This window comes from Cyprinus carpio, chromosome A7 (genome assembly GCF_018340385.1).
Source record: "Cyprinus carpio isolate SPL01 chromosome A7, ASM1834038v1, whole genome shotgun sequence".
Lineage (NCBI taxonomy): Eukaryota > Metazoa > Chordata > Actinopteri > Cypriniformes > Cyprinidae > Cyprinus > Cyprinus carpio.
Window position 1 is genome coordinate 21,862,558 of NC_056578.1, and position 27,034 is coordinate 21,889,591.

Consider the following 27,034-nt stretch of genomic DNA (forward strand, 5'->3'; position numbering starts at 1 on the left):
TACATAGCCAGTGTGCTACTGTGTTGTAATCCACTGTACATGCGAAAACATATTTGGTACATATTCCCTATGAGTCAAATCGCTAGGCACAGGGCTTTTCAAGTGCAGGTGTGTTTCATGTTAAGACTGTGGAGGTGAATCTGGAGCAGATGTGCTTTTCAGTGTTTTTTCAACTTCATTCTGTTCTGATTGTTATCAGAAATTCATTTAAGCAATGAGTTACGAGGATGAATACGTTTAGGTCTGTTTTGGAGAAGGGTATCATTTAGGCCCCGGCATCATGACCAGTGTAAGTCAGGTAAAGTAAAATATTTTAGCAAATACTGTCAGTTGGTGACTGGGTTGACATGCAAAACTTTTTGGAGAATAAAACAATGTTAATGCTAAAAGATTTTGGATGTACTCGAGGAAATGTATAGCATATGTTGTTACCTTTAAAATCAAGTACATTTAATGAAACCAAAAAGACCAAATTAAATATTATATTTCAAACATGTTACTAGAATAACTAAAAAACAATATCTTCATTGGCTGGCTAAATGTTAAACCAAACAGAGAGGTGGAATCTAGTGATCAGAAGAAGCTTCACAACAACACATGTTAAAATGTGATAATAGAGACTAGCAACTGTCAGCAAGAGCTAAAGTGTCTTACTCCTGTCTGACTGACCTCAGTCTGTCTGTCTGGCTGTTTCACATTCAATTTTTTTTTATTTTGTATGTATATATATAAATATAAGTAATTAATATGTTTTGTCTGTGCAGTAGTTTGTTTTATATGTTGGTTGCTTTTTTTTTATTTTTTTTTTAGTGTGTGTAGTAAGATATGTGCAATTGGCTATGCATCATTTCCCTTCATACAGCAAGCTATTGTGTGTCGAGGGGACACAAGTCTAAGAGAGGTTTGTAGAGTATGTGAGTGATTTATGTCATATAAAGTTGCACATTGTATTTGACATTGTGCAAGCATGCTATAGCTTAGATTGTCATGTGGGTTTATGTAGCATGTGTATTTGCATTTGTGTGTATATTTATGTTTCATTATGGACCCAAACAGATTGACTCTATCCGTGACGAGTGTGTAACTAGTCTTGTGTTGCAAGCAGCTGTTGAGTTATAAAGATTTTCTGCTTTGACAGGCATAAATAGTGTGTGCTGAGAGCAAAACTACTGTATATTTCTCCTCACAAGAGTAAAGTCATTGCAGGTGTTTGTATTTTTGTTGTTGTTGTTGTTGTTGTTGTTGTTTTACAATGCTTAGCACTGCACTAACAAAGTTTTAAAATCCATCTATACATTTTTATGATTAAGTAATTTTATTGTATATTAGTAATTTCAAAAATAAGGATGGAATATTTTTTTTTATTTATTTTTTTTTTTTTAACAATAAGTTTGATGGTAGATTTTTATGCAGTCACACTGGCACCAATTAACACTGGCACACTAGGACTGTGTGGAGTAAAATCATCCTTTTTTACACTTTATGAAGCAAGACATACATTTCACTCCCATTACAAAACAACAGGAAGATAATACACATATTTGCACCACATTCGCATGCATGCATACTTTAACAAAAGGAAATGTCGTTAAAAGCTGTCATAATTGACCATGAAATATGTTGACATATTTTGTACCTTTCCACAGTTGCATGATGGCAAAAGATGAGATATTTCATAAGTACAGTTATGACACTTCCTCTTGACTTGTGTCAGGCTTACATTATTATTTGCCACTAATGTCAGAGTCCTATGTTAATCTTTAGACATCAAAGACATTAGCTGCAAATAATAATATAAGCCTTACACAAGTCAACTTGATTATGGCTTAAAATGTATGCTAAAATAGTATTTAAAGGAATTTAATGGCATTGCCTTAATTTTAATTTATGCATTTATTTACATTTTAATTAATGTTTTCAAAATAAATAATAATCTGAGGATTTATGCAGAGACATTGTTTTTTGTTTAATCTATCTATCCGTCTGTCTGTCTGTCTATCTATCTATTTATTTCTTTTTAAGAGGAAGAGAGACAGACCGCAGACCGCATGGAAGAAAATCAAAACTCCCTCAGGTAAGCTACTTACCCTGTCTCAAGAGCCTCTTACACAAATCTCCATAAGGATGAGAGAGAGGCAGAGGGGGATCATATCTCATCAGCATGTGCTTCTTGGTGTGTCTTGTTATCACTGAGCGCTGATTCTGTGTGACGATGTTAAACAGCATGATCACTGACCCAGTACTACTGTAGGGATCAAAATGTCATCCTGTGTATGCGGTCACGGTAATTGTGTGGCTGCCCTCTGGGGCGACTGATCGGAGAGAGAGAAAGAGAGACAAATACAGCAGTTCAGACTTCACAATCACGATTCACAAGAGCATTGCACACAGTTTTTCAATACAACTTCTCGCCCACATGTAACTTCTTGCATGCATCTGTGGATGGATGAATTGGAAAAGTATAAACAAATGAAGTGAAAAAGAGCCACAAAGAATGAGAGAGGAAAGGAATGATGGGCCTTCTCCAAACAGAAAGGTGCTTTGATAGAGGAGCATCTCTGTGCTGAAACACTTTGCACCCATCTCTCTTTCTCTCTCTCTCTCCCTCGCTCACACTCTTTCTGTCACTTAAAGAATGGTCGCCAGTGCTGGATTAATTAAACTCTAAACATTAAATATTGATTGATGCATTATCAGCACCTCCCAGTCGCTTCCGCCGAGATTGATTTCCGACGTGATTTATTGTCATATTTGTAGAGTCATTTCACTTGATAACAAAGAGGAATTGCTGCTCACAACCTCAGACCACCCCCCGTTTCTACTTCCTCTGTCTCCCCCCCAAACCACCAGCCTCTCTGCTCACTTTTCCCTCTGCTTCTCTCCCTTTCTCTCTCTCTCTCCATTTGTTAGGTGTAAGATATGTCTGCACACAGCCTGTGTATATTATCATTATTCAAATTGAAATGATAAAACAGCCCATGACTGATGTTTTTCATCTTTGTCCTGCTTGCCTATCATCCCGCTCTGAATGAATCCATAGTGAAAATGGCTGGTTAAATCAGCAGCTATAATTCATGAAACAGAATCTTCACCTTTTGTTCAGTTTAAATCCTCAATGGTTTTTGTAGTTATTAAGTTGAAGTGAGAAAAGTTTTGACTAAATTTGAATGTGATGTGATGAATGAAGGATATTACAATCAGAACAATCTCAACTGTGCTCACGTGATGTGTGTGATGCCTTTGTTTTATGAGCATTTGACTACATCATATCAAATTACTATTTAAATATCATTAGCTCATTATGTTTCTCTTTCTCCATTGTTTATCCATGTTAGACTTTCATGTAAAGCAGCAAGTTAAAGTCGGTTTGAGTATAATGACATGTCCGGCCGATCACACTTCTTTCTCCTTTTATTCATGTTTATTGACAGCATATGTCAGGTATGACATTCTATTAAACACTTTGACTTTTTATCACATTCTCAGCTTCTCCAACAGAGTCTACAAATAAACACATAAAATGAATGGGCCTTTATGTGGAACGATAACACTATCAGAAGTTTTTCAAATCACCAGTGACAGGACGGGGCTTTATGAATTGGATGTGGTGTGAGAAAGCATCTGCTTGACTGTTTCAATCCAATTATTGTCTCTTCCACTAATCCCGGTGGTATTTTTAAACTGTGCAGTAGCACAAACAAGCTTTTATTTAAATCTGTGATAACTACATAATTCTATTTGTTTGTGACCTCCTGACAAACAAATGCTTTGTTTATTTTAGCATGTTCTTTGTATATTTAGAATGTCTAAAAAATTCTGCCGCATTTAGTGAGAAAATTACATTTGACTCTTGTCAATTTGATTTGGTGACATTGAATTATGAGAGGATTTGGTGTGTTTTGGGGTCAGGGGTTTGAAAAGAGAGGACAGTTGCATGTTTGCATGTGTTGTGTGTATTTGTGACAAGTATCTCCAGTGACTAATTCACAGACCCGTGGTAAATATTCTCTCTTATTGTATTTTTACATTACAAAAACCTCTAATTTGGACCATTAGGTCATCTTGCCTTTAAATGGGCCATGGGCAGGTTGAACAGTTTAAAAGGAATTTAATTTTTTGTCAAGCAGAAAAGACAAGAGATCCTCTTTCACCACTGTAGCACTAACAATGATTAAAATCATCATAATAATCAAACTAGAGGGGAGTTCTTGACATTCTCTTAAAGACAGGAGACCCTAAGTCATTTTAATATTATTATGAAATATATTTTAGTGAGAACATTGGACAGGATAATTACAAACCATTACTGAAGCATAGTTGAAATTACATAACATTTAACAGACTGGCATAACCGATTATGAAATGTTTTAATATTGCAATTGTTCAAATAGTTAACTAATCATTATCAAGGGGGGTAAGTTAAGAACACTTAACAAATTAACGGTTTGTATAGAAAAATAATGCTACTCATTTTGAACAACTTTGAGACAGATAAATCACTTTTCTCATTACTGATACAATCAATCTCCCTCTCTGCAAAGGTTAGAAGCAGCAGACATTACATTGTGTAATTGAATCATTAATATACTTAATCTCATTAACAGCAAAATTAGGGAAAAATTAGTCTTTTCTTTATAAACCTGCCACTGATGACCAATGAGAACTCTCAGTATAATTATATTCATCATAATTAGTGCATAGTAATAAGTGATTAACATACAACAATGGCTAAGAGACGCTCTTTGTTCCTAATTACTGGACATGTACTCAAGTTCATACCTTTTTGTCTTTAATTGATACAGTTTTGCAAATGATTAATCTTATTAATTAGTGTTGAATTTTCCTGTGCCTTTAAAGATTGAAGTGTTGGAAATTGGCACTGTAAAAGTATATATGTGGAAAACTATACCTTGTGTGTGTCCCGGTGGTGACTTAAACCTGAATACACACCAACTCATGAGGACTCGTGTCACCATGGGGAACTAAATTGAGGTCCCCATGGGGAAACAAGCTTATAAATCATACAGAATGAGTTTTTTTGAGGATGTAAAAATGCAGAAAGTTTTCTGTGAGGGCTAGGGTTAGGTGTAGGGTTGGGGTAGGACGATAGAATATACGGTTTGTACAGTATAAAAATCATTATGCCTATGAAGAGTCCTCACAAGAATAGTAAACCAGACGCATATGTGTGTGTGTGTGTGTGTGTGTGTGTGTGTGTGTGTGTGTGTGTGTGTGTGTGTGTGTGTGTGTGTGTGTGTTTGTTTCACTTTGGAGAAATTGTTTATTGATCTTATTTATTATTATTATTATTATTATTATTATTATTATGTTTTACATCACAAATATACAAGCAGAGAAACGCACACTGTCTATTGTTTTAGGTTTAGCCTCCTCTAATCAATTGCATCGATCACCTCTGAAACGGCAGAAGGATCAATAGAGCCTTAATGCGAGTTTGCTGTCCAATCAGAGCCTGTTAAAATCAAGAGAAGGTCTTCAATAGACTGTCTGCTTCCTGTCACATACACCAGGAGATAAATGTGCATAATGGTGTCTATACAGCACACACACTGTCATCGTAGAGTTTAAATGTATAAATATATATAAAAACCATATGTACAGAATAGCTTATCGGCAAAGAAATAGCAAAACACAAGTTTATAGATGCTTCTAAAGAACAGTTGATTTGTATCTATTTGTTCTTGCGTGCTAATGTGTATGCAAGGGTTACCGGTCCATTTAGTCTAAATGGTTTGTAATAGTATAAATGCATGTACATAAATAACTTTATATGACCTGTGAACTATGATATTAATTCAGATTCCTCTGCTGATATATTCCTGAAGGAGACTGATCTAGTGGTACCTCATGTAGATGTTTGTCAGCTGTGTATGTTTGTTCTCACAGAGCCACAGTTGGCTGTGACTCTAGAGGAGACTTTGTGAGTGCCTGGGCTCTTACTGTGAATATTAACGAGAGAGAAAGAGAAAAGGAAGGAGAAAGAAAGAAGGAGAGAAAAACAGAGGAAGAGAATAAGGGCATGAAATCTTAGAAAGCAGCTGAGACAGAGAAAGAAGGGGAAAGAAATAGGAAAACTGGGCCAGAGAGTGTAATAGGCTAGCACTATCACTGCTCTCTAAAACCTGCACAAAAGAAGAAATGAAGTGATAGTGGGACATGTGGGGGTGGGACTGTCAATGGTATATGAAGCATTAAAAAAAGAAGAAATGTTCCCTGTACAGAAACCTGTGCACATTGGTGTGCGTGTGTGTGTGTGTGTGTTTGCTGGGTGGTCAGTGGGTCAGTAGTTGTACTCAAACATGTTTTGTTACATGAAGCTATAAACATAAACAGGGACACTGTTATGTTTAAAAAATAAAAAATAGATAGAGGGAAAGAGAGAATAACTCTGTGCTGCATTTCAAGGACATTTTTACTCAGCATCTTTGGCTCCACTTTTTATGCCGAAAATGTCATACTTTTTTTTTTGGTTTTCTCTCCAGCGAGTGTGCATGTGTTTTACTGTGTGGTCTTTGTGAATGAGACTGCCTAGTCTGCTTTTCAAAGACAGACTCACATATTGTTTATCCTCCCTCCAGACAGTGGCAGTTTCAAACCACCGAAACCCCAGTTCCGTCTTATGTGTTGTTGCTTGTTTTAAAGAACAATTAAAACTGAAAAGCTTGAATTTAACTTAGTTTTTCCTTTGTTGGGTGCTAGAAAGATGTGAATGAAAGAGTAAACATCTTGAAACATTCATTTTATATTTCTCACAACGAAAATGTCTTGTGCCTGCCATTTACAGCACCTCTTCATAAACATCCCAGTTATTCCTGAAATGTGCTGGAAATTTAAATGTGTTAAAAATGATGGTAGCACATCTTTTTTGTAATTAATGTGTTGCCCCCATTTCGTTCCAAACCCATAATATGTAGTTTGGTTTTAGTAAATGATTTTAAGATATTTTGGATGAAAACCAGGAGGCTTTTGACTGTATATTTTACTTGGCAGTCTATGGGCAGTCACAAGCCTCCCGGTTTTCATCCAAAATATCTTAAATTGTGTTCCAAAGACGAACGAAGCTTTTACTGTTTTGGAACGACATGGAGGTAAGTGATTAATGACAAAATTTTCATTTTGGGGTGGAGTATCCCTTTAACCACTCAACAATAAACAACTCCTCAATAATAAAATCATATAATGTTCATGTGGGATTATTAAATTATAAATCCATCTTTACAAGCTGAAGATATCACTTAAGCCAAAAGTGATACTTTCATCCTTTTTCAAAACAATTTTTAAAGTCAATTATCTGCTGTTTCTCTTTTTACTTCTTGTTACTCATTATGTTAATCTGATCACGTGACTCCTGCTAGCTGATTTATATATTTTTTAAAGCATAAGCAGCTCTGTAGTCAGTCACTCTTTCTCCTCATTTTTACACACTGACTCACTCTGAATCTGTGAGTGTGTCCATATATGTGTTCAGGTGAAGTGGGTCGGTGAGAGCTCTTCCTCCTTTCTTTGACATCTAGGCACAGTATGTATAAATTTTAAATTTTAAGTTATTAAAAGTTTTTTTTTTTTTTTTTTTTTTTTTTTTTTTTTTTTTTTTTTAAAGTTATTTAATCCATTTTCTTACCATGTTTTATGTGTGGCTTCTTTAAGATTATTTACAAGGTGAATTTTAGTTCTTCTGTTTTCCAAATTTTCAGTGAAATGTGTCAAAATAATCTCCCTCTATCACTACTAAATGCTGAAGGGCTCTTATTCCAAATGCCATTTATCAGTGGCATAAGAGAAGTGGATGTGATTCATGTCGGCCAGTCATCATCAGCTCTGCTCTGTTAGTTTGTTAAACTAACCCTAAGTACATCTAATGGAGATTTTTGATTGTAAGTCAGCTAAAACAGACCATGCATGTTTTGACAAAAGTGGTCATTTTGTTTTAGTATAAGCATTCTTACAATTATTCACGTTATGGAATATTTATTTACATTTTCTTTGTTTTTCAGTATTCAAATAGGATGAATGTCAAACATGCAGAGTAACAAGAGATTGATTGATTAATATTGTACATTTGCATCACTTTATAGAAATAGTGAGAACAAGAATGTTCTGTTTCTACTGTTACCTATGTGTTGAAGCTAGCATAAATTGAGACATAACTAATCATGAATCACTAATTCAACCTTTTCTGAAGATAACAAACCTCTACAGACATCTCTTTCTTTTTGGTCCGTCTCACAGACACTCTTATGCACACACGTAAGACGGACACAAGACTTGCCCATGGGCATCCTCTTGTTTTTTTTCTGGTACTCAACACCGAATTCCTCTGTCCCAAACAGCTAGATGCTTGTTGAAAGTATGTGCAATTAAAAATCAGGACATCTGAGCATGTGCAACAGCTTCATCTCTTTTCTTTCATTTATGCTGTGGTGTTCTTTTCCACTATTTCGGGCTTTCACAGTGGTAGAGCCCTGGTAGTGGATACCTCCTCTCTATTCCATGTGACTGAGGTGGTCACTTAATTTACTGATAAATTGTAAAATCTATCTGTCATCTAAGTTTTTCACATTTAAAAAAAAAAAAGAAAGAAAGAAAAGTTTGACACTTTTCCTTATAAAATATCTGTATGCAGTAAAAAGGTGACTTTAGAAATGTTGTGTAAATATACATATATTGTGAATGTATATATGTGTGTGTCTGTAAAATCAGAGGGTAACTTTATATCATATTTAGTCATATTTGAAATCAGTCTGATATATTTGAAGCAGCCTATTTTGTTGTTCATTACTTTAATGAAATGATGCAAATAAAAGTTATTTGCCCAACAAAATAGAAAACTATTTTAATTTTGATCACATAAGTTCAGTTAACTGATTATTAACAGATAGCAGCAGCTGAGGTAAATAAACGATATGTTATTTATTTGTAATATAAAGCATTCACACCCTGAGGTCTGGAACTTAACACATTAGAAAATGCCTCGGTGGCTGCAATAATCCCCGTCATCTGTTGATAACAGATGGTAGATGTCATCAGGAGGCGACTGTCTGCCGCTTGTCATGATCATCACGCCTGCCATGGAGACAAGATCACAATTTACAGCCCCAGATACATAAACTTTGTCCACTTTCTAAAGAACAAGAAATAATTTATAACCATAATTCATAGTCAAGATTCTTCCGTTATATTTATTCTGTCCCCATCTCTAAAAACTGTGAATGTCCCATTGTATTTTGCATTCCACTCTTATCCTGCAAAAAGCGATCGAGCGCAAATGAATGTGGATAAACGGGGCTTAAAACAGTCGTGCGTCTACCTCCAACAGTCAGAGTGTAAATCAGCCTGATAGAAAAGCAGCGTCAAATTCCTCAAGAGGAAAGAGTGTAAAGAAACATCTTTCATTTATAGCTCAACAGTTAGGAGGATGCTTTTCCCTGTGACATGAAGTTTAACATTTTATAAAGTCCTTCTTCACATTCGCCACTGTTTCGTCTTGGTCCTATTGAAAGTGCGATCCATCTGTTTGTAATTCTCCAGGCAGAGCGTGCAGCAGCTACATGTTGAACTCTGCTACAAAAGAGGGCTCTTTTATAAGAGATAAAAAAAAAAAAATCATAAACCGGTGATGTGTGGCGCCCACAAACGCGCAAAAAGGCGAAAAAAATCATCCATACTGCTTATGCTATTCAATTATGCGGTCAAACGCCTTCTGTTTCTGTGGAATGATCAATTATCGGTTGTCAGTGATAATGGTGAATGATAACCCCACGCGCTCCCGCTGCTATATGCTTCTTATCGATTAGCGCGTGACACCCCAAGTGAGCGCGAGCATCTGCGCTCCAGAAAGAGTCCTGACTTGTTCTTTGCTCTATATATGAAAAATGCTATCTTAAAGATTTATGTATTTCATATTCTGATGGTCGTAATAAATGTTCTCGTGTCTAAGGAAGATGTCTAACTTTAAACTGGAACTCGTGCGCATCGGTAACGCGGTGTCACCCAAATAATATTTCCAAACATTTGTCAGCCCTGCCAATTAATTGCCGCCGCATAATAGTTGGAGGGAGGGAGTGTTTGAGCGCTTTCACTTAACCCCTACCCCCATTCTTTTGGTGCACCCCTGACTTCTCTCGAGTCACATCCCAAATTTCTCGCCGTTAGTGTCATTCACGCGGTGATTGTCCGAGCTCGCGCGGGGAATCTCATTTATAGCGTCTCGCGCTCGGCTGAGCTGCAAATCAGCGTGTTTACAGCCCCACACCAACACTCACATCAATTAACCGAGCATCGATCCTCTCGCCGGGAACATCACAGTGTTGCCCCCTTCTCACAGTCCGTATCCTTGCATTTATGACACGATATGATTTTCAGATGTTGTTGCCTTGTCTGGACTTTTCATAATTTATTGTATGAGTTGTTAAAAGATGTAGTAAAGAAAGAAAGAAAGAAAGAAATAAATAAAGAAAGAAAGAAAGAAAGAATTAGAGGTTAGTCATATTATGAAAAATGTTTTCGAAAAAAATAAAAAATAAATGAATGTGGACAGGTGGGAATACGTTATAGACCATACGTGTAAAGAAATAAAACAATCTAAATAACTTTAAAACACAGCCATAATCTGATCTGCTTTAAAGGTAAGTAGTATATTGATTTCTCCTCCGTGTATCATTTTTTTCTCAAACAAAAGTACACGTCCTCCGTTTACTCCTCTCTTCTTTCCCTCTCTTCTTTCATTAATAAGTAAATAACAGTCGCCTTAAGTATAGATAGCTGACGCTATAGGACCTGATCCATCTCGCCGGCAGCAGTTCGTTAAATATTCAGTGAGAAATAATGGCATCCGAGACATCACCTATAGTAACGTTATTATCTTCATTTCTCAAAATCAGCTAGACTGATAGCTTCGTTTGTCTTTTCCAGGGCATAAATCTTCAGCTTTTGCAGGTCGTTGCAATGCAATCAGAGGGGGATCTCTCTTCTTTTAAAAACACCGCCTATTCATAAATATAATAACTCATATTATTATTATTATTATTTATTGTTGTTGTTGTTAAAGTATACTTGTTTCAAATGTGACAGGATTTTGAATAACAAAACGTAAAGTAACATGGACAGATAACTACGTTTGGAATGATAAAAAATGTCAATTTTGTTTTCACGCATGTGAAATTATTAAAACGTGTGTTTTTGCATATGTTGGCTATGGAAAATTTTAAATGTGTAATTCTCAATATATATATATATATATATATATATATATATATATATATATATATATATATATATATATATATATATATATATATATATATATATATTAAATGCATTGCAAATGCTTCAGCAGATAATTTGCCTGTTATCAGCTTCAAAAAAAGTTTAAGCAAATTAATGTTACATTTTATGTTAAATTAAATTTTAGTTAAATTTTCTCGTATTGTTTTCTCTTATTTCATATGTCATTTTTTTATTTTAATCATGTTTAATCCAAATTAGCTTTTGATTATTGCACATTAAAAAATAAAAAAAGTAAGCGTCAATACATAGCACATTTCCTCATCAAAAGAGCAAACTGTTTAAAGAGAGTTCGTTTTTTATCCAGCTTAAATCGATTCTTGAATATACTTGTTTCCAAAGAAAACAAGTATATTTCTGATGATCTCCAGACTTTTCACTTTTGTGCGACTCCTAACGTTTTAGCACTAAAGAGTAATTGGATGAAGACTGTCTTCTCAGCCACCGCCTCGAAAGATTAAAAAAAAAAAAAATTGTTTTGCAAAATTATTTTCAAACAGGCTAGATGGGACGCATTCGCACGGTCGAGGAAGTTCGGTGTGAAGCGTGAGCGCTTCCCCTGTCTCTTAGTCGCGCGGTGAGAGAGTGAGAGTGGGAAAGAGAGGTGGGTGAGAGACTGAGAGGGACACAGAGCGCGAGTTATGATAGAACAGAGCAGTGACCAATAGAGTAACAGAGGGGTGGGGCTGAGGATTTCTCACCGTTCTGCATGGGCCCTTAAAGTTTGTTTGTTCGCTGAATGCGGCGTGTGATGAAAACGTGTTACTGATCCCGTTCGGCAATAATCAGTTGAATCTGATTTGGGACATTTGATACATTCTTTGGACTTTCGAGACGCCGATAGTTGTCATTACGCGCGAAACTCCGTTGACCGACCTACTTTGCACACCGTTGCCTTGAGGAAAGAACGACTTGGTTAGAAACGGTGCGCTTGCAATCGTCCAGGGGCTGAATTACAACAACTTTAATGCCAATCACAAACGAGGATACGCGATACGCTCTGAAACGTCAAGCCACGGAAAATGCTTTGGAAGACCTTTGGCGGAGAGTTTGGCTGTCCGGACACTTTTTGCTGAATTGCAACTTTTGAGCACCAGTTTGATGTTCAGAAAGATCAAAAGATACGGTTGGTCCTTCGAAAGAGAAATTGACATTCCTGTAGTCGCCAAGTTAAGCTCTAACGTAGCCACCAGATGGTTGCTAAGAAGGGTTAAACTGTATCTAAAGGGAGTTGGAAAATCCAGCCTTTCTTCCACACGGATCAACTCATTGGGTGGGAGCAGCAAGAGAGACAAGAGTCCCCAGCAAATCAGCGGCTAATTGATTAAAGAGACTTCATTTGAATAGGGGGCTGGCGAGGTGCCAATCGCCTTTCAGAGGACCCCCTCCACCCCCTCCCATGATTAATCGCGAGGCATTATTGATAATCATAACAGGACACATGCGCGGTGGATGGGCTCGATTTTCGTAATTTTGAGCAGATTTGATAGTAATTTTTATTCTTTCGTGGCTGATGCGTGAGCCAGCATGTCGCGGAGGAAACAAGCGAAGCCGCAGCATTTCCAGTCCGACTCGCAGCCGGTCCTAACCGAGCACAATGGTGAGTTCAAGCCCTTATTACACACATAAACTCGCGCTGCACTTTTTACCAAAAGGGATTTCTAACTTTAGTTTTTATTGTTTTTATTTTACCTATTTAGAGTGACACTCCTATGTGTTTAATCTCAGACAAGGGATTGATACTGTTGATCTCTCTTTATATTTGTGCTACTGACTCGCTGTAAGAGCTCTATATTTAAGTAGCCTACAGTTGAAAAGTTTTAGACTAGGCTACTCGAAACTATCACTTTGCGCTAAAACGAAAACACGTTTCATTTAGGACTGTGCGATTATTTTAAGAATCCCTTTACATAATTCTTTAAGGTTTTTGTTTTAAGTTGGTCTCAAGTTGACTTATGAAAGAAAGTAGGCTAATATAGGCCTAGGTGAAGTTCGCGTTTCATTTTATTTAGTAAAGATTTTACAAAATTCCCCAGTATTTATTGGTGGAAGTTAAAGTTCATAGAATTAGTTTTGTTCTGGCCCGATTAAGTTGCCCACACAAGTGGGGTTTCGCATGGTTTCAGCTTTTCCCCCTCCTCCCCTCTTCTGTAGGATATTGCATCTCTAGACTTCAGCAGCGCCAAATCCCAGACTGAAACAACATGAAACGTATTAATTAAACGAATCTTTTTCTTCGATTCTTTGTATATAGTTTTACACCATGCTATCTCAGTTACTAGCTGTGCATATCACACTCCGTTATCGAAAATTATGTCATGCGACCTTAAATGTGGTGGAGACGTCGGCGAAACTTATTTTCTTAAAACTATTCTCCCCCAGTATTTCCAGTTTTGTATGAAACTTTGTAATAGGTGACGAGTAAGCACATTCAGACTGATCTAGGATGTAGTCACGGGCGATCGGACAACCAAATCACATAATATCATGTAACCTAATCGAGCTTTTCCATTAAGACTTCACACTTATAGCCTATAATTTAAACTATTTTTGCGTCATATTATTTTTTGCTGTACCTTCTTATACATTAGAGTGGTATCGAAAACTTACACCAATATGTAATCTCTTTCGTTTCCTTTTAATTGAGCTTTAAAATAAGTTTTATGATCAAGAGCCGACTTGCTATTAGCCCGTGCCATGCTCGACACACACTGTCCCACGCTGTGACCAAACTCATCGACACACACTGTCCCACGCTGTGATCAAACTCATGTTTCAGACAGTGCCTTGTCAGCTTTTAAAACGTAGCCTACATTTACTACACATATTACGTGTTTTTCGAACTACAAACAAGAGTGCAAAATATTAATAATACAATTATTATTTTCTTTGGACATTTAAAATAACAATATAACAAGCCTAATCATAATATATTTTTCCCCCTAATATGCTCTCGTACTAAATGTAGACTTTTTTAATTTGATAGTTTTCAGTGTTTGGACATTTCTGTTTCTGAAGTCAGGCAGGCAGTGTCTAAAGGTTTTGCAGCAGCCATTGACTACAAATTTAAAGTCTGTACTTGTTTTACTACTTTTAAACTGCATTTATCAAAGGCCGTCTCACGTCCCATCGAGCTATAAAAAGAATTAAAATGGCATACTGAACATTCTGATCTGTAAAGTGTCTTGAACCGTTTTTCGGGGGAACTGTCCTATCTCTTGCTTAACTCAGCGTTTTGTAGGATATCATGTTTCTGATTGCAATAGGACCTTTGAAAAGGTAAGGATTTTGTTCCATATAGATCCAAATAATTTTCTTCAATTTATTTTTATTCAGCTTTTAGTTAAATCCATTTTTAATATTCCGTTGTGGAACATGTGACGAATTAACAGAAGTGACCTACTTATACCGTTAATGCAAAAGGGAAAGTTAGTAGGCTATAGAAATATAGCACACCGTTATTTTAATGACCGTTCTACGGCAATCTTTAGGTAAGATACATGAAGAATCTGGCATAACACAACTATTAACTTTCTAATATTGCAGTTAACAGCAACGTTATTTTACGCTCCTCCTCTTCACTTTAAATCCATTTGATTTCTGAGGTTATAAATAAAACTAAACTAAACTGCTTTTCATTACAGATCCTGTGCCGCTATAGGCACTAGTTGCTTTTAGATGTAGGCTAACAATTTTAATTTCAAAGGCGTTCCTTAAACTTACAATATGTTTATGTTTGCTTATAAGAAAAATGTATGTCAGTGATAATCGTTAAAGCGTAAAATTATGATTTTATTTATTTTTGTATTTTCTTGTTGTAGGCTGTTTAAAAAATACAGATTTTCGTAGTTCTGTGTGTTGAGATGCAAAACTAAGTACATCCCCTTATTTTAACATATATCCCTTTTAATTTGTAGAGAACGTAGATGTATAGAAATCAGCTGGTGTTATTAAAAAATAATACGAGAACAGGCCCAGATTTACATAAGCAGTTGTTTGGCGACTTATGTATGAAGGGCATTCATAGGTGAATTTCATGTGATTGTGCTAGAATTTCAGAAAAGGAAGAAAGAAAAAAAAAAGATTTTCAAAATTGCTGGATTTTCCCTTTTAAATTGAATAAAGAAGTGAATGGCAGTGTTTGTCAACCGCTGTCAGCTGACCAAGTTCACGTTTTCACCAAATACAGCTCATTCAAAGAAAGAGGCAAAGGCATAACCTGTATGTCAGAGTTCAGAAATGCACTGCTTTCTTCATGAATTAAGCATTGCTTGGTAACTTTTTTCGTTAACCTTTGATGTAAACCAGGTCTTAATAAGTACAGATAAACTTTGTTGGTGTTTTCTCTCTTGAGAAATCTTAAAGCAGAGAGGCTAATTTTCTCCCTATGTTTTGCAGCCTGTGTGAGGTATTAGAAAGCGGTATTATGGCTAGACTGAGGTGAGGAGTCTGTCCCTGTTGGCCTGTCACTGGGGGTGGGATGTAGAGCTTTTTTAACCTTTGCCAGGCTCCCTCTGTGGGGAGGCGAGGAGAGATCAGGTCACGGTGTGTTCATGTGTACCATGTCTCTGACCTCCACCATGCTGTGCTATAGCTAGCCAAACAGGGACTCTTACTTTTTTCTGGGATGGTGTTTGTGTGTGAGGAGGTGGGGGGTGATGTGGATTGAGATCAATGTGGCTGCTTTCCCCTTTCACCTCAGCAAATTTGCCACACACCCACCCGGAGAGATTGCCAGGGAGGTCCCCCCTCCAAAACACACACACACACACACACACACACACACACACACACAAGCATCGCAAATAACAGGGATTTTGTATCTTGTCATTTTGGCAGTGTTTATGTAGTGAAAGTTTTGGAAGTGGCTCTGATGTCTGTTTTTTAATTTTTAATTTTCTCTCGAGTCCCCTCTCGCACTTGTCCTTTTAAGAGCATGCCATAAGAAATGAGGATAAGGGCTCGGTGACCAGCAGAGAAGCCTTTCCCAGGCACACCATCTAGTGTTCAGTAGGAAGTTTTTTATGGCTTGAGAGAGAAAGTGAGGGAGGAACGCTAGGGAAAGCAGGAAAGTTGAGGGCGGGTGGTGGATAGTAAGGGACACACAAGGAGATTCTGAGTGTACGGTAACTCACTCTTCGAAGTCACAACAAGCAAGACGCCTGCTGCTGAGAAAAGTAATGTAGACGTTATAAATTATTCTCATGTATGTTTATCCTCTCTTTTTTTCTAGCCATTCTTTTTTTAGTTTTTACTTACTAGATCACCGATTCTCTCTCCTTTCTCTGTCTTGATTTGCCTGGGATCAGATCTTTGACAAGCTATGTGGCATGCTGATGATGACCCAAAGACTTCACACTGTAAAGAACTGTTCTCATTAAAACTTGCTCTGCTTCATTAATCTACAGCACAACACACAGCCGTGCACACTGTACAATAGCTTTCACAAACTAGAGTCATTTCTTGCTTTCCATGTACTTTAGAGTGACTACGTATAGACACACATCTGGCTTTGTAAGCTGCCCATTGCACATTACCGTTTGAGTATAATTCAAACTCTTCAATATTAATGCTTTTGCATTTGAGAAATGGGTTTTAAAATTCATTTCAATTGGCTTATCTTGTTTTTTTGTTTTTTTTAAACTGAAAATAATTATTTAAAATGTTAATTTATTTGTTCAAATGCTATTCTGTTTATTTTTGGGAACACAGATGTATTTCTTTTTCTTTTTATTAGATTTGAACCAGTGTTTACATGCAAAACAAAGCGTAGGCTTTATTTTAAGGTCAGAAGTTGTGTTAAAATGTCTATTTGGACAGATATGTCAAGAATTTATTTCATCATTCACATGTCATTTGGTGATCGTCAAATCATTGTTTGGAAATTGATAGTTCAATTGTCAACATTTTAGAATATGTATTTTCTAAGAAAACAAGGTACAGTATCTTTTAAATCTCAAAATATTATAATGAAATTAATAATGCAAAAAAAAAAATTGTTACATTCGAATAGCCCACAGTGATGTAACTTTTGAATATGCATTTCTAAGGATTTATATGTATATAACTTATGTGCATAGCAATTTTTGCCCCCCCCCCCCCCCCAAGAAAAAACAAAACAAAAATGTAATTAATTCCTAAGACGTTTGCTATTGTTCATATTTTAGTCTCTTGCGATGCATATTTACTGAGGAAGCGAGAAAAAATTTTGTTCGTATTTTTATTTTGTGATGAGATGAAGTGACAAAGGTCTTCAACGGGTTGCACTAAATAAATTTAAGTTGTTCCATTTTTGGACTGAATTGTCATTACATTATATGACTGTAAATGAACAAGCGACTGTTAGTGTGCAGTCGCTAGTAATTAATACTATTATAATTAAATACTAAATAATTATTATTGCTATTAATATCAGTTATATATATATATATATATATATATATATATATATAATATAATTATTTTTATTTTTTTTGAAAACAAATTAATAATTTGTTCTAATTAGCAATGTGATGTGATTTAAACATTAATTCTTAAATTCTTCCCAAGTAATCTTTTTTCCTACCCCTCACTAAGTGCACTTTTTCTCTTTCATTACCCTCAGCTCAACAGACTTTTAATATTAAAACTTTTTCATCAAAAAAGTCGACTTTTTTCTGTCTGGGCAGCACATCGTTTGTGTGAGACACGGCTTTACTGTCATGGCAACTTTAACGTTATCTGATGTTCCAGCTCAGAGAGACACAGGGGGAAGATAATCCCTGAATTAAACAGGATCTGCTTTAGAGCCAGCCGTGATGAGCAGGCTGGGCCCTCGCCCCTCTCCCCTGCTCTGACACTCCCATGCTGCGGAACAATGGGGAGCCATCCTGTCTCTCCACAGGGCTGGGATACACTTCTTGCAGGGGTTTCATTTGCAAATGAATCTCCACGATGATGAAAATGTTGAGAGCAAAGCCCCACAATGAGTGGGACTCATAGAGAATTGCAATTTGTAAATCAACTTGTATGTTAAACAGCATGATTTTTGAGGGACAAAAGAGAGGAGGTGGGGTGAGAAAGAATGAGGAAACTGGAGAAAGGCCACAGCCCTAAAAGAAGGGAGGGAGGGAACAGAACTGTTTTTCTCACTTTTTTTGCAAGTGCTTATGGTTCATTTTCAAGAAGAGGTTTCAAGAGGTTCCACTGTATAATTTAAATAAAAATCATCACGTTTTCTGGAATGTGATATTATTACTGTACACTTAAACTTAAACTTGTTTAATCAAGTGAAGAGTTTCCTGCTTAGTCAAATGTTAAGTAATTGTTTACTTTTTTGTATGTATATGCTTGCATTGAAAATGCTACATAAACAATCACCTAAAAATAGTTACAAATGTTCCTACTGATTGAATAATTATTTAGTATTCCACATAATGTAATAAGATGACCATGCAATTACTTAATTCATGCTAGCCTGGTATGAGTGAATTTCTGTGCTCCTGTAGAGTGCCTAGCAATCTGAATGCCAAAGGCTTACTTGTTCCTGTCAGATCCTGATTGCAGGCTGACTGGATACAAATTAGTTTAGTGACAGGGATAACCTGTCCAAGATGCCTGCAGTTGGTTGAAAATGAGCAAAGTTGACAGCAAATTGAAAGTCTAATAAGTCCTTCAAATGGTTGATTTGTGCCTAGTGGACATGTAGACATTGAGGAGTATGAAATATTGGAAATCAATGGCCCTCTATGAAATTTCATTAGGGCTCATTGTTCTCAGTTCATAGTATTTTTATGTTTTGATGGATTATCTGAAGAAAATGATTACCTAAGGTGGTTGAATTGATGGGACTTTGATACACATCTTCAAAGATCACTTTTAAGCAATATTGTAGAAGTGCTATTGATTTTGTCTCTTTTCTTATCCTATTTCATCATAGCTCTGCATAGTGTGGAGGCCTTTTTCTTGGTGTTATTTGGTATTTGTTTATTTTTGATGGTTGTTTTTTTTTTTTTTTTTTTTTTTAACATATGAGGGGGATAAGCATTAACAGAAGATTAACAACAAAATAATTTGAACAGATAAAGCTGCTTCTTCAGATACAAAATGTCTCTAATCACTAATCCCCATGTTCCCCCCTCTTATTTTCCTCTGCAGGGGACACAAGAACCAACCCGGACGACTCCCCCTGTAAAGACTCGGGTGCCCATGTCTGCAGCAGATGTTGCGCAGAGTTCTTTGAACTATCGGATCTTGAACAACACCAGAAGAATTGCACTAAGAATCAATTAGTTCTAATTGTGAATGAAAATCCAGTGTCTCCTTCCGGAACCTTTTCCCCAGGCTCCTCTCCTCATAATCCTGATGAGCAGATGAATGATACAACTAATAACACAGATCAAGCAGAGTTAACTGACCTTTTGGAGCAGAACGTACATGACAAAGAGGAGGTCATGGACACTGAGATGTCAGGAGTCTCTGTACCCCTTAATGATGGAAGTGGATGTATGGCAGGTGGCAGCCCACTCAGTGGTGTTGGAAGCAGCCATGGAGCTCTGGGCAGCACTGGGTCTGATCTGGAGAACTCTGTCATCTCTGCCTCACTACCTCAGCTGGGTAACTTGACAGAGCTGGGCAATTTTTCCATGGTCAACAGCAACGTCATTATTGAAAACCTACAAAGCACCAAAGTGGCTGTGGCCCAGTTTTCTCAAGAGACCAGAGCAGCAGGGGGGCAAAGGGTGGCTGTGCCAGCCCTCATGGAGCAGCTTCTGGCCCTACAGCAGCAGCAGATCCATCAGCTACAGCTCATCGAGCAGATTCGTCACCAGATTCTTCTGCTAGCCTCACAGTCACCTGAGCTCCAAGCACCGCCTAATTCTTCCCCTGTCACTTTAGGTTCAGGTACTAGCCCACTAACCACTCTAAGTTCCCATTTGTCTCAACAGTTGGCAGCTGCTGCAGGGTTAGCACAGAGCATAGCTAGCCAGTCTGCAAGCATTAGCAGTTTGAAACAGATGGCTAATGTTGTGCAGTTACCTCAGAACAATTCCAGTGTGGGAGAGTCATCTCAAAACCTTGGAGCACCAGGGCCAGTTACAGTTAATGCCCAACCTTCAGACAAAAGGCCAGGTAATGCAGGAAGCTTGCATCCACAGTTAGGAAATCCTACAATTGCAAAGTCATCCACACCAGCCTTTGCAATGGGAAGCCTTTTGAATCATGTGGCTAATACCCTTCTACCTCAGTCCCCACCAGACAACCCAATATTTTCCAGTGCATTGCCCAGTGTCGGTACTACAGTTGAGGATCTCAACTCACTAGCTGCACTTGCTCAGCAAAGAAAAGGCAAGCCACCTAATGTCTCTTCTTTTGAACCGAAGAGTAGCTCTGAGGATACATTTTTCAAGCATAAGTGCAGGTTTTGTGGCAAAGTGTTTGGTAGTGACAGTGCTTTGCAGATTCACTTACGATCTCACACAGGTGAGAGACCATACAAATGCAACATATGTGGCAACCGGTTTTCCACCCGTGGTAACTTGAAAGTTCATTTTCAGCGTCATAAAGAGAAGTATCCACACATTCAGATGAACCCATATCCTGTCCCAGAGCATCTAGACAATATTCCTACGAGTACTGGCATTCCCTATGGTATGTCTATGCCTCCTGAGAAGCCAGTAACTAGCTGGCTGGATAGTAAACCTGTTCTGTCGACTCTGACATCTTCTGTTGGCATGTTACTTCCACCAACTATACCAAGCCTGCCTCCATTCATCAAAAAGGAAGAGAATAACTCAGTGGCTGTAAGCAGCCCTTCTCATTCTGCTAATGACTCAGGTCCTGCTGATGCACCCATGAAGAACACAGATAGTGTGTTGGAAGAAGGTGAGAGCACAACCCTGCCTACCTCAAATGAAAAAGTTGAAGAAATCAACCGTTTATCCAGTTTAACGACAAACATGAGCTCTGCAGTGGAGGGTACCATTGAGTACACCACCTCCAACAGCCCTCCAATGGCCACTAACCCACTCATGCCCCTGATGTCAGAACAGTTCAAAGCTAAGTTTCCTTTTGGGGGTCTCCTTGATCCTCTACAAGGTTCAGAAACATCTAAGCTTCAGCAACTCGTTGAGAACATCGACAGGAAAGGGACAGACCCTAATGAGTGTGTTATCTGCCATCGTGTTCTTAGTTGCCATAGTGCACTCAAAATGCACTACCGCACACACACCGGGGAGAGGCCTTTCAAATGTAAAGTGTGTGGTCGTGCCTTCACCACCAAGGGCAACCTCAAGACTCATTACAGTGTCCATCGAGCTATGCCGCCCCTGAGGGTCCAGCATTCTTGTCCTATTTGCCAGAAGAAGTTCACAAATGCTGTTGTACTTCAGCAGCACATTCGCATGCACATGGGTGGACAGATCCCTAACACCCCTCTTCCTGAAAACTATCCAGAATCCATGGGATCCGATGCTGGCTCATTTGATGAGAGAAACTTTGATGATCTTGACAACTTCTCTGATGAAAACATGGAAGGAATCGAGGATGGACCAGACAGCAGCATTCCAGACACACCAAAGTCAGCTGATGCATCTCAAGACAGCCTCTGTTCATCCCCTACTCCACAAGAGTCTTTAATCATGGAGAACCAGGAGAAGAGGGCCAACCAGGGAGCAGAAGATGAAGTGTACTTTGACCAAGGAAAATCAGTGGAGAACGGAGTAATGGAAGGAGATAGACTCACAAATGACTCCTCTTCACTTGGAGGCGACATCGAAAGCCAAAGTGCTGGAAGTCCAGCTGTCTCTGAATCTACCTCTTCCATGCAAGCTCCATCACCCTCTAATGGTACTATCCAACAGCAAAAGTCTCCTAGTCTGGAGGATCGGCAGCAGAGGGCATTGTTATTGGACCACATTAGTGCGGGTCTGATGCAGTCTCATTCTGCCAGTCCTGGAGCTCTGGATCTTACTTCAATTAACTCATCAAAAGATCCTCTTAGTATGCTTTTCCCCTTCCGTGATCGAGGCATCTTGAAGAATACAGCATGTGACATCTGTGGCAAAACATTTGCCTGCCAGAGTGCCTTGGACATCCATTACCGAAGCCATACCAAAGAGAGACCATTCATTTGTACAGTATGCAACCGGGGCTTTTCCACCAGGGGGAACTTGAAGCAACACATGCTGACCCACCAGATGCGAGATTTGCCCTCCCAGCTCTTTGAGCCTAACACCAGTCTTGCCTCCAGCCCAACTCCATCCCTTCTGTCTGTTGGACCCTTGTCCTCTATGATGAAGACTGAGGTCAACGGCTTTCTGCATGGACTTCAACCTGAAGTAAAAGACTTGCCCTCTTCACTGGTGACCTCATCTGCTTCCACCTCTCCAGTACTTTCGGCTGCCCCACCACGGAGGATGCCTAAGCAGCACTACTGTACAACTTGTGGGAAGACATTTTCCTCATCCAGTGCCCTGCAAATCCACGAGAGAACCCATACGGGAGAGAAGCCCTTTGCTTGCACCATCTGTGGACGAGCATTTACCACCAAAGGAAATCTCAAGGTAATTACTGGTGTATATAAGATGGAAATTATTTTGTCTGTTCTTATGAAATACATTATTTGACAGTTTTACTTGACATTATTTTGCTATTCATGTTTGTGAAAAGCCATCCAAAATAGGTATTGACTGTATAAACAAGTATTGATGAGGGAAAATAAGTTGAATGTGTTGAGAATAATAAGTGTGGGTGGGGTTGGGGGGGATGGTGGGCACCATCATGTATAAAAATAGATCCGCATTGCAGAAAAAAAAAAAATAACAAATATATATATGAAGGTATACATAAATAATAAAGAGGAAGTGGAAATGTTAAATTATCAAATTAATATGAATATTGGGCTGAAACCTGAGCTTGAAATTGGTGGAGCATAGCCAGGAATGGTTCACTTAACAGGCTTTAACCACAGTTACCAGCGGCAGTGGTACGCTCACTATTTGTTTTTGTACTAAATGTTTTTCAAGAGAGTTTATCTCTTGAAAAACATTTTCTTTTTGATCGCAATGAATAAAAAGCCTAGCACACAGATAAACAGATATTTGATTGCACTAATTTGTATGAAATGTGACTCGCATTATTTTCAGGAAGAAATGTAAATGTCAAACTATAAATTTCTTTCTGAATAAATGAGCATGTACTCTTTTACTGAAATATGAAACAGAAAATTAATTTTAATAAGTCTGATTTCACTGCATAAAATATTGATTTTGTAAATTTGCTGTTTTATGAAATAATAATAATAATAATAATGAATTATCAATGCATTTAACACTATCAGTTTGAAAAGATTATATTATGAATGGGGAATAGGGGATCACTAAATAAATTTAGAGCTTTGTAAACTGCAAAAGTAGCATAAGGAGATGACAATATCAAGGTATAAATTTACACCTCATATGTTCAGTGCTACACTAAGGGTTGCAACAATTAAACAAGGTACTTTTTCCACTGAATGTATTGCATGCTTCAAGGGTGAACTGGGGGCAACTGTCAGATACAATACTGTCCAACACAATGAGAGTGGACAGTGCAATTTTCTCAGAACGCACATCTACCACAGGCCCTTTGTTTCATATGCAGAACACCATTCTCAGTGAGTGTTACAACATTTTAACCTTGTTTTAATAATTAGACAAATGCTGCTTCCAGTGGGCCTATTTTAATACTAATTATTATACTACTTCTCTTTTTCCATTGCATCATCTCACATGTTAATCATTTTAATGTTTCCAAATTTTAAACACTGTAGCTCTCCTGATCCTTTGTTTTTATACTCTTTAATCCTTTTGCTTCCACTTCCTTATTTCTCTCTGTCTCACTAGGTGCATATGGGTACCCACATGTGGAACAGTGCTCCTGCACGGCGTGGTCGCAGGCTTTCAATAGATGGTCCCATGGCTTTCCTTGGCACCAACCCTGTAAAGTTCCCCGAGCTCTTCCAAAAGGACCTTACCGGTAGGGCTGGAAACGGAGACCCAACAAGCTTCTGGAATCAGTATGCTGCTGCTTTCTCTAATGGCCTGGCCATGAAGACCAACGAGATTTCTGTAATCCAGAATGGAGGCCTGCCCCCTCCACTGTCAGGGAGTGTGGGCAATGGGGGCAGTTCTCCGATCGGAGGTTTGACAGGCAGCATGGAAAAGCTGCATAACTCTGAGCCCAATCCTGCTCTGGCTGGCCTAGAAAAAATGGCCAACACAGAGAATGGGACTCACTTCCGCTTCACACGCTTCATGGAGGACAAGCAGATAGTGACCAACTAGAGAATAATTTTTGTTTTGCTCATGAACAAACATACACTCTTTAACTGACACACACACACATGCTCCCGTATATGCGTCTTAAGACTTTATGAAGAGGAGTTTGAAAAGAACTTGCTTTTTTTGTACAATGTACAACATGTTATAGTTTTATGGAGCTTATTTATTAGTGATTATAACCTTGCTCGAAAAACCAAGTGGAAATATTAACAGTTACTTAGTTTTTATGTTATTTTCTGTTTTATCAACAGAGTGAATCTGTATGAGTGTTTAAAGTGTGCTTTTGAAACTTAGCTTTTCTTGGTAGAAGACTTCACCATGGCATTAAATTATTTTCTATCTCTAGTATGTGTTAACAAAACTTGATGTTCATGTAATTATTTAGAGCTTAAAAAGTGCAACGTAAGGCTGTAAATACTGTACACTTATCTGTGCTAGATGGTTTACAAGCTGTGTAGAAACTTTCCTCTGAGAAATATCAACATTTCATAAATCCAGGGACATAGGTTAGTCCTTTTCTCTCTGTCTTAGAAGTTAAAAAAAAAAAAAAAAAAAAAAAAAAAAAAAAGGTTTTCACCTCAGCTGTTTATTTACACCTTAGTATTTTCACTTTGCTTTTTACTACATTCAGTTCTCACTCTTCATTTGTGCTTATAGGATACAAAGCATAAACTGTTGTTAGATAACAACACGGAGAAGTCCACACACTTACGAATGGGAGAGGAAAATGCCTTGTGTGATCTTAGAGGTTTTGTTGGGCTTTCAAACTGCTGCTAGGTACTAGCGTCTTTGTTTGACATCTACTGCACATCATGTGTTGACGCGCCCTATAGGCCTATGTATTTTTTTGAATGTGGAGCAACAAATTCCTTTACAGCAATTGTACATATAGTCTTACTCGAAGACAAGGTCCATCTCGGCCAGGGGACAAATGATGATAGTGTTTTTATAAATATTATATAAATATATATATATATGGACTGTTACATGCACTTTCTTGAAAAGTTGGAAGATCTTTTAGGGCCCAGTTTCTCTACAGTTTAATACCTACTAACAGCTACGATACTGTAATTCTTTACTAATCAAATACATCAGTTTTCCAAAAGAAAGAGTGTCAGTCTTGATGATTCATTTGTATTGTTTTTTTTTTTCTTTTTCTTTTCTTGATTTTTTTTTTTTTAAACCATCTTAACCATTTCAAACTTTACGTATTTTTCATTTAAAATGTGGAGTTTGCCCAGTGGATAATCCTGTTTTTAGCTCAGGCAGAATTTTTTTGGCTGATGGACAATGGATTTCTTCTACCGACAGAGTGCATTAAACGTGTGAAATGTTAATCCAAAGTCGGTTACATATTTAACTTCAACGTGTCAGACCGCGTCCGGCAGGATGCAAATGCAATTACAGAGCGCTTCAGTAAAACACATGCAGCTCCGCTGTAAGTCACATTTCTGAGTTTATCATTCTGGCGGTTGACAGGCTTCAGCATCTTTAATTAAACAATCGATCGTTTTAGAAGCCCCTTTCTTTCAGCGTTTGTACAGATGGATTGGTTCACCGTTACTGTCTCATATGGCAAACTTTTCATGTAGGCTAATCCGTTTTCTTTGAGTTAATAGGTTATCTCCAGGTAACATGAAACAATTATAGTACCGAATTAAACTACAATGTAAATAAATAAATAAATATATGCTATATATATATATATATATATATATATATATATATATATATATATATATATATATATATATATATATATATAGCATATATTTATTTATTTATTTACATTGTAGTTTAATTCGGTACTATAATTGTTTCATGTTACCTGGAGATGTTGGTTTTAGCCGGACAGTAAATATATACATTTTATAATTATAAAAATATAAATTAGCCTATTTAAATTAATTTTGCGCTGCACAAACAAACCGTGGTATTTGCTTTCGCCTCAGGATTTTTTACCGTCGCCTTTTAACAGGATTTTGTCCTCACCAACAAAAGCATAAAATATCCTGTTATCGGGCTATTATATTGTTATAATTCTAATATTGATTCTTGTTAATTAGTCATCCACTTTTTACAAAGCGTTTAAGGGAATGTCACTGATGGATAGTGGGCATTAAAAAATAAAAAATAAAATAATAATAAAAAATAATAACTATCATTCTATCACCGTTTAAAATAAAATATATGTCCTGCTTTTTCACCAGCTGCATTCAATTTAACACACCATTGCACTTCCTGAAACGCAGGATCTGTTAATTTGAGGCTTGCATCTTCTCGCTCCATGCCGCCTCCTCCCCGGATTTTATAGCTGGCTAAATTCCCCAATATTTACAAGATCGCGATGCTAAATGACCCTTGCAAACAGTCCGGGAGCGGCAGAGGGTTCCCGCCCCTCTCAATCTGTGCTCTCTCTTATAGCACCA

The 27,034-nt window shown here is 37.5% G+C and overlaps 1 protein-coding gene across 2 annotated transcripts; it reads left to right on the forward strand.

Annotated features, from left to right (window-relative positions):
- The first annotated feature begins 11,963 nt into the window (after positions 1 to 11,963).
- LOC109085223 (sal-like protein 1) lies at positions 11,964 to 25,704 on the forward strand. Of its 2 annotated transcripts, none has more exons than XM_042760345.1 (3): positions 11,964 to 12,904; positions 19,441 to 22,847; positions 24,168 to 25,704. In XM_042760345.1, exons 1-3 carry the CDS (start codon positions 12,832 to 12,834, stop codon positions 24,606 to 24,608), a joined length of 3,921 nt encoding a protein of 1,306 aa, XP_042616279.1. In that variant the 5' UTR covers positions 11,964 to 12,831; the 3' UTR covers positions 24,609 to 25,704. The 2 variants fall into 2 exon arrangements, with proteins under 2 accessions (XP_042616279.1, XP_042616280.1); XM_042760346.1 differs by lacking the exon at positions 11,964 to 12,904 and adding an exon at positions 12,981 to 16,481.
- Positions 25,705 to 27,034: the final 1,330 nt, after the last annotated feature.

What these genes read in the sequence shown, in the direction of transcription:
- LOC109085223 (XM_042760345.1), top strand. Translation starts at nt 12,832, where the DNA reads ATGTCGCGGAGGAAACAAGCGAAGCCGCAGCATTTCCAGTCCGACTCG. An exon ending in GGTCCTAACCGAGCACAATG is followed by an intron (nt 12,905 to 19,440) that starts GTGAGTTCAAGC and finishes TTTCCTCTGCAG; the next exon opens with GGGACACAAGAACCAACCCG. An exon ending in CCACCAAAGGAAATCTCAAG is followed by an intron (nt 22,848 to 24,167) that starts GTAATTACTGGT and finishes CTGTCTCACTAG; the next exon opens with GTGCATATGGGTACCCACAT.